Source organism: Aythya fuligula, chromosome 2, assembly GCF_009819795.1.
Source record: "Aythya fuligula isolate bAytFul2 chromosome 2, bAytFul2.pri, whole genome shotgun sequence".
Lineage (NCBI taxonomy): Eukaryota > Metazoa > Chordata > Aves > Anseriformes > Anatidae > Aythya > Aythya fuligula.
In genome coordinates this window covers 137131029-137138741 of record NC_045560.1, presented here as the reverse complement: position 1 = coordinate 137138741, position 7713 = coordinate 137131029, and the positions used below count along the sequence as shown (strand labels likewise).

The following is a 7713-nucleotide window of genomic DNA, read 5'->3' as shown; positions in this document are numbered from 1 at the left end:
GAGCTGCCAGCGCCCCCGGCCCTGGAGGGGTCTGCGGGGTCCCGGGGTGGTGCTCGGGGCTCGCTGTTTGCTCGCCGAGCGGTGGGGAAGGAATCGTCTTCTGCGGGATAAAGTCCCTGTCTACGCGGGTGAATTGCCCATGGCCAAAGTCTAATGGCAGGGGACTATCTCCTGCAATCTCCACGAAAGGGATGACTTTTACAGTACATGGGCTGATTGCAAATAAGTTACTAATAAGCCGCTTTGGCGTAAGAAGGGCTCTATACATTATTTCCTAAGATCTTGTTTATTTGCGAGTATTTCTTTCTTTCTCTTCTTTTTAGAAAAAAAAAAAAAAAAAAAAAAAAAAAATTACTTCGTTCGGGAAAATAATAAAAGTACAGAAGTTAATATTTAGACATTCGTAGTATTAAGTAATAGAGCTATAAACTCTCAAATACGGCACTTTCATTTTACTTAACAATAGATAACACAAAAGCAACAGTGAAACAGGCCAAACAAAAGCGATCACCAAAATTGTTGTGACAGTACAATTACCCGACTAGGAAATTTATTCAATATGCTTTACCATTGCATCGACACAGCAGGAAAAAAAAGCCCAAACGTTCAGAGAATAATACAACCAGGCAGGAGGTATTTGGAAAAAAAAAAGGATTTATTTTGAAATACACTTTTTTTTTTTTTAATTTTTTTTTTTTTTAAGAGATACTTTGACTCCCGGATTTGTTATCGCCGTGCATCTGACATGACAACACGAAACGAACAAACAACGAAAACCACATTTCTGTACAGAGCTCTAAAATGAGCCGCGAGTATCTACAAGGAGTAGCTTTACGCCTCGGTGTGGCTTGGAGAGGGGCCCGATCCTGCAGTCCACGCTCTCTTAAACGAGTTTTGCAGACGCGTGCTAGGAAAGGTTGGCCCCTGAGCCTGCCCTGCGTTGTGTGTGTGTGTGTGTGTGTGAGGGTGCACGCCTGTGACTTTCTGCCATACAGTCCTTGAGTAAAATGAGCAACTCGGAGCTGCGGGCGCGGGTGCGGGGTCCCGGGCTGCTCTAGAAGTCCTGCCGGGGGGTGTGAGTTAGGCTGTGCCGCCGTAGATCACAGTTTCGCCTGAACACTTTGCCGCACTGCTCACAGTTGTAGGGCTTGATGTCTGTATGGGTAAGAAGGTGAGTTTTCAGGTTACTTCTCTGATTAAAGGTTCTTCCACATGTGGGGCATTTGTGTGGAGATTCCTGTTCAGATTTGAAGCAAGCAAAGGATTAATCCTTCACAAACTACCTGCCTTTCGCGTATCGCCTGCGCTTTTCGTTAGCAAAAACGCTTGAAAAAGTCGGGAAAAGCGGCACGGCCGCCCGAGGTAGGACGGGGGGGGGGACACACGGCGACATCGGCCGCGTCCTGCCCCGCGCCTCGGGGGCTCCGGCGCCCCCCACGCCTCCCCCAAACGCAGCCCCGGCCCCGCGCAGCCCCCGCGCAGCCCCCGCCGTCAACGAAAAAAGCCCCAAAAGGGCTGCGAGGATAAAAACAAAAGCGAAGCTCGCTCCCCACCGCCTCCAACCAGCCCGGAGCGGCCGCGGAGTTGAAGCCCCGGCTCTCGCCGCCCCGGTTGCCGCAGCCCCGTCCCCGTGGCAGCCCCGAGCCGTGCCGAGCCGTGCCGGCGGCACACGAGCGGAGGAAAAAGGGAGGGCAGCGCCGGGCTCACCTGCATGTGGAGGGTTTTGTGGACCGCCAGGGTCCTGGACTGGCAGAAGCCCTTCCCGCACTCCTGGCACTTGAAGGGTTTCTCTTTGGAATGGATGTACCTGCAAAGGGAGGCAACCGCGGGGGTGAGCGGCGCTGCCGGGACAGGCAACGCGGCACCCTCCCCCAAACCCCTCTCCCCTATTTTTTTTTTTTTTTTGCCTTTTTTTTTTTTTTTTACGGCGAACCCCATCGGCTCACAGCGTTGCCGGCGATCCGCAGCCGCTCCGCGGGGCACGGCCGGGGGAGCCCCGCCGGCGGCAGCGCAGCCCCAGCCCCGTCCCTCTGCCCGGCGGCAAAGCCGGGGGGGTCCCCGCCTCGCCCCCCCACCCCCAGCAGGACCCCGCTTCGCAAAGGGGTCTCCGAGCAGCCCCCTCGACGCCTTCACCCCGGCCACCCCCCTCGGAGCAGAGCGCGGGACCCCGCAGGGCTCAGCTTTTGGGTGATTTGGGTTTATTTTTTTTTTTTGTAGGGGGGGTCCCTGCTGCTTTCCCTCTCAGCTCGGCTCAGCGAAGCCCACCCTCCCCCTCTGCTCCTGCCCCTCACCGGTGGTCCCGCAGGTGGTCCTGCCTCCGGAAAGCCTTGTGGCAGATGTCGCAGGTGTAGGGCCGCTCGTCCGTGTGGGTCCGCTCGTGGATGAGGAGGTTGTAGGACTTGGTGAAGTGCCTGCCGCAGAACTTGCAGATGAATTCCTTTTTCGTCTTGGAGGGCAGGCGGCCCCGGGAAGGCTTTCTGTCCGGGGACAGCTTGCTGATCCCCGACAGGGGGGACGCCAGTCCGGGGCTCAGCTTGGCCAGCTCGCCCACTTTTGGGGGATCCTCCTGCGTGGCGGCCACGGCCAGGTTGGCAAAGTCAAAGCGGGGCCTGTCCTTGTGCAAGGCCGGGAGGACGTGGGCGATGGCCCCTTGCTTGGGGTGGAAGAGGTGCGTGGCGAAGGGGAGAGCGGGGAAAGGGAAGCGGGAGTCCACCAGGCCCTGGGCGGCCGCCATCTCCGTGATGGTGGAGCGGGTGATTTCGTGCACATTGGGGTAACCCAATGTCCAGTGGTTCATGTGCATGGTTTGCACGGCGCTGAGTCCGTACAGACCTTGCAGCTGGTCCACAGCTGCAGGGAAGGTGTTCACAGCCTGGAGGAAGGAGTAGTTGGTGAGTTGCAGGGATGGGTGCAGCGGGATGGGGGCCGGCAGCGCCTTGCTTCCCATCTTCCCGGGGCGGCGGAGCTGGTGCCTCTGCTGGCCTTTGGAGACGGGGACGAAATCCTAGGGAGAAAGCAAAGGGGAAAAGGAGGGGAGAGAGACTTTTACTGAAAGCGCCGTGGGGTTTTTTTCCCCCCCTCGGGGCCGAGGCGAGCAGCCGGGGCCGCTGCCGTGTTCCTGCCCCCGCTCCCCGTCCCGCCGGCGGCCGCCACCGGCGCGATGGCTGCGCCCGCAGAAACGAAAGCGTGAAAAAAAAACAAAAAACATAACAACATGGATCAAAATAGCCCTCCCAGAAGCCCTCCTTCAACCGAAACTTAAAATATTATTTAAAAAAAAAAATAGAAAAAAAAAATAAAAATAAAAGCCTGGCTCCCATCAGACAAACCGCGGAGAAACGCGCCCGGGACGCGCAGCCGGGGCCGCTCCGCGGGGTCCCCGCGGTCCCAGCGCGGCCACCTCGGGGTCTCCCCGGGGTCTCCCCCTTCTCCCTCCCTTGCCCCGAGCCGGCCTCCGGCCTCGCTGCCAGCCTCGGCTCGGCCTCCCGCAGCCCCCGGGGCGCGGAGGCCCCGACCCCGAGCCCTCCTTGGCCGGGACCCCCCCCGGGAAGGCGCAGGGTGCGAGCGCGGAGCCCAGGCAGGGCCCGGGGTGGTGGGGGGCGGCTTTTTATTTTATTTTATTTTATTTTTTTTAAATCCCCGCTCGGCTGCTTATTTTTCTTCCTTCAACACCAACCCATTTATCAAGATAATCGAGGGAGAGCGGAGTGCCTCCTGCCCCCCACACGCACACCTCCTTACCCCCGCCCCCCCCCCCCCTACACGCACACCTCCCCCCCTCTTCCCCGAGCTGCCGGTCCTAAATAAATCCACTTTGCGCTCAGATCCCTTCCAGATGGCCCCACACAGCCCAGCCGAGCCACCCCGGCTGCGGCCGGCCCCGAGGCCTCCCCGGCCGTCGGTGGCTTTCGCTCGTCCCGCTGCAGCTCGAAACCGTCGGGGAGCGGCCTGCAGCGGGACCCCCGGAGCCGCTCAGCTCCCTCCAGGCCGGGGGAAAGCTCCGGTCCCACCGCCCTGCTTCGGTACCGGGAGCCCAAGCAGGGGAAAGGGGCTCCTGGCCCGCACTGGGATTTTGGGAGGGCCGCGGTTGAGCCAGCTCCTCTTGGGGTTTATGAGCAGGGGCGGGCAAGGCGTGCTTTCCAAAAATAGAAAATATTAAAAATATATATATAAATCATAATAATAATAATAAAAAAACAGCCTTATCCTTAAAAAATAAAAAAATTATATAGGTCACCACGTTCATAAAAAAAAAAAAAAAACAGCAATTAGAAAATAAGGAGTAAAAGGGAAGGTCGAGGCCGCCGAGCTGGCCCCGCACGGAGCCCTCCAGGCCGCCGCAGGGCTGGGGCTGCCCCGCCGGCTCCCCGCAGCCTCGGCCCCTCGGATGGGTTTCGAAACCCCTTCGCCCCCAGCCCCTGCAGCGCTCCGGGCTGGCCCCGCGGAGAAGAAACGCGGAGAAACCTCTCGGGGGGCATCCCCGAGCGCTCCCCGCTCCCATTTTCGTTTTCTTCGGGCCGCGGCTCGCCGCTGCCCGGCTCCCCCCGTTTGCTCCCGCAGCGTTATGGGGGTGACCCCGCGCACACGGCGACGTTTTTATTTCTTATCTTTTTATATAAATATATATTTTTTTTTTTCGGGGAGGTGGTCGCGTGGAAACCCCTTATTTTTAAAGACCTCGCAGCGGCGGCTCCTTGCTCCCACTCCGCCAGGGAACACCGCGGAGAGGGGAAAAACCCTCCCGGCCTCGGCGAGCTCCGGGGCTCGTTTGGCACCGCCAAGGGACCCCGCAAATCTCGGCGAAAGGAGCGCGCCCAGCGCCGAAACCCCCCATTTTTAACCCCAATTTTTCCACGCGCCCCCCTTGCCCCAACCGCGCTACCCCTGGCGCTGCTCTTTCTCGGGGCGGGGGGGGGGGGAGGGGGGGGGGGGAACCCATGAAAACTTATCGAAAAAAAAAAATCCCACCGCCGAGCGTCCCCGTGCCGGCTTGTAAGGCCACTTTCCACCAAGGTGAAGGGGGGAAAGTCAACCAAAAACGGATGTTACTTAAACCTTGGCACTTCCTTTTCCCTTCCCATCCAGGGCGCTTCGTTGAACGACGCCTGCTGTCTCCGCGGCGAGCCCCTCGCTACCTGCCTGCCCCCGACCCTACCCGAGCCGCCGTTCCCCTTCCTCCTGCTCCGATTTAGGGCCGGGGAACGGCCCCGGAGCTCCCCGGGATCACCTCCAGCCCCCCGCGGCCACCCCCGGCTATTTCCACGGGGCTTCTCCAGTGAGACCCCGGGGAAAAAAAAATATTAATAAAAAAATAAATATATAAAAATAACTCTCCCCGGTAGGATTTTGGCGTGAACACCACCACCCAGCTTAACGGGGTGGGGTGCGAGAGGGAAAAAGGGGGTGCCCAAAGGGTGGCACTCGGGGACCCCACGGCCGAGCCGCCCCCCTCCGCTCCTCTCCTCTCCTCTCCCCTCCCCTCCCACCGACGGCACCGGGCAGCGCTTACCTACCGCAGCGGGCTGCTCCTGCCGGGCCTCCCGGGGCAAAAGCGAGGCGGCACCTTCACGGAGCCATTACATCCACAGCTTGGAGGGGTGGGGAGAAGCTCAGCGGGGCCGGGACCCGGCGGCGGCCGGCATGGTGGGGACCTGGGGGGCTGCAGCTGGGGGTCGCGGGGCGGCGGCGGCGGTGGTGGTGGTGGTGAGAGGGGGGGGTCCGCGCGTGTCCCGCTGTAAAGCCGCCTCCTGCCTTCGAGCCCGGCGAGGCTCGGCGCGAGTGTGAGCCGCCCCCTGCCCGGTCCATCACATTTCAGCGGTGAGTGGTGGCGAGGAGCCGCTGTCCCCGCCCGCCCGCCCAGCCGCCGGCCCACCCCGCGGCGCGCACAGCCCCGCGCTCGGGGCCGCGCACCCGCCCCGGCCCGCCCCCGGCCCGCCCCGCCGCGCCGGCCCCGCTGTTTACTCGTGTTTGGGTAGCAACTGGGCTTTAAAGGGGCAGGATCGGCCCCCCTTTTCCTTGTCCCCCCCCTCCCAGCACGGCGTTACCTAAGGTGACTCGTGTCCCCCCCCCCCTCCTTCCCTCCTCGCAGCGCCGCAGCCAGGGGAGGTTCGGGGGCGCGCACCCCGCTGCCGGCCCCGTTGGGCTCCCCGCAACCCTGTGCCCTATTCAGCACCGGGTGTGAAATAACCTAAAAAAAAAATAAATCCCAAACTCCCCCAGAGCAGAGAGGGGGCCCGGCAGGACCGGGAGGCGCAGGTAGCGCTCACGTCCAAAGGGCTCCGCGGCCGCCATGGCAGGTCGCCCTCCGGGCCACCACCTCCTGGAAGCTCCTGGGCTTGCCCGCAGCAAGCCACCGGGCGAAAAGCAGCGGAAAAAAATCCCTCTGTGTGTACGGGGGGGGACGCATCGGTGTGCGGGGTGCCCCCGCGCAGCCCCGCACCTGGGGCAGGCAGGGAACTTGGGGAGCGGTTTCGGTTTTCGTGCCCGGGGAGTTGGGGCTGGATTCGGCCTCACTCCGGATTGCTCGGCTCCAAAAAGCGCTGCGCTCCTCGCTCCGCACCGCTTCGGGCCGGGTTTCTGGGGAGTTTTAATAAGAAGGTTATCTTTCTCTATACATTGCTGAAATCCCAAGCGGGGGAGGGATTTTTTGTACAACCTGGCCGGCAGATCCGAGGCTCTGAGTGTAAAAAGATTTGAGGAGAAATGGCGTGTGCGAAGAGCTCTGAAAATGGCTCAAGGTAGGCTGTGTGGCGTTCAACTCAAGCCCGCTGAAGAGAAAAGGACGCAAGCGACGTTTGCATTGGGAATTTTTTCTCTTTTTAATATATAGGAGAAAAAAATATCCCAACTTGGGGTGGGCAAGGGGCAGCTTTGGACGTGTCCCCGCGCCGGGGACAGGAGCGCAGGCTCTTGATCCTAAAGGAACGCGCGGCTGTAAACCCCGGCCCCATAAACAAACGGCATTTGGGCTCCTCGACCCGAAAACGCCGGCGGGGGAGGCTCCACTTTTGGGGGGCCCGAAGCGGGGACCCCCGGAGCCCGCTGCGGGGCTGGGTGCGGGACGGGGCGCGGGGAACGGGGCCGGGCCGGGGCCAGCGGTGCGGTGCGGTGGGGGGGCCGGGTCCCCGAGGGGTCGCATCCTGCTCCGGGGCCGGCTGGTCGAGAACGAAGCGGCCACGGGAGTTTGGATTCGCCTTTCCCAACCCGCGCTGGAGCCTTTCGGGGGGCCGTGGGGACCCCTCCCCGTCGACAGAAAGGCCGGAGGGGGTTCTTTCTCCTCCACCTTCGTTTCTCGCCTTTCCAGCGAGGCAAAGAAAAGCCGCACTTGTTGGAAAAAAAAAATAAATAAAAAAAAAAAGACAAAAAATCAAACAAACAAAAGCCCGAGCTCGGGAAGCGCCCAGCCGGCCGGCCAAACGAAAAAAAGCCTCCGGACCCAAAAACGGGAGAGGGGAACGAAAAAATCCCCGGGCCGCTGGCTCCGCAGACGGCTGGCGGTCCGAGGCCGGTCCGGGAGAGCGGGGAACCCCGCGGGCAGCTCGGGCCGGCTGTCCCCCGCTGTCCCCAGCCAGCAGGTGCTCGGCGACAACCGCCGGGGAGCCCCTGGGGGGGGACCCGTCGGACCCCGACCCCTCCGCGCCCCTCCCGACGGCGGTGCCCGGCTGGCCCCGACGGCAGCGGCCGCGGCGGCTTGTGGGGCTCGGGGCTGCTGTC

At 61.4% G+C, this 7713-nt stretch overlaps 1 protein-coding gene across 3 annotated transcripts; it reads right to left on the bottom strand.

The window, feature by feature from the left end:
* Positions 1-685: 685 nt before the first annotated feature.
* Positions 686-5614, bottom strand: OSR2 (odd-skipped related transciption factor 2). 3 transcript variants are annotated; one of them, XM_032181949.1, is made up of 4 exons: positions 5510-5614; positions 2292-3004; positions 1708-1807; positions 686-1237 (listed from the first exon to the last, which is right to left on the bottom strand). In XM_032181949.1, exons 2-4 carry the CDS (start codon positions 2945-2947, stop codon positions 1055-1057), a joined length of 939 nt encoding a protein of 312 aa, XP_032037840.1. In that variant the 5' UTR covers positions 2948-3004; positions 5510-5614; the 3' UTR covers positions 686-1054. The 3 variants fall into 3 exon arrangements, with proteins under 3 accessions (XP_032037840.1, XP_032037839.1, XP_032037841.1); XM_032181948.1 differs by having other exon boundaries at positions 5514-5614; XM_032181950.1 differs by having other exon boundaries at positions 686-1155; positions 5514-5614.
* Between the last annotated feature and the right edge of the window lie 2099 nt (positions 5615-7713).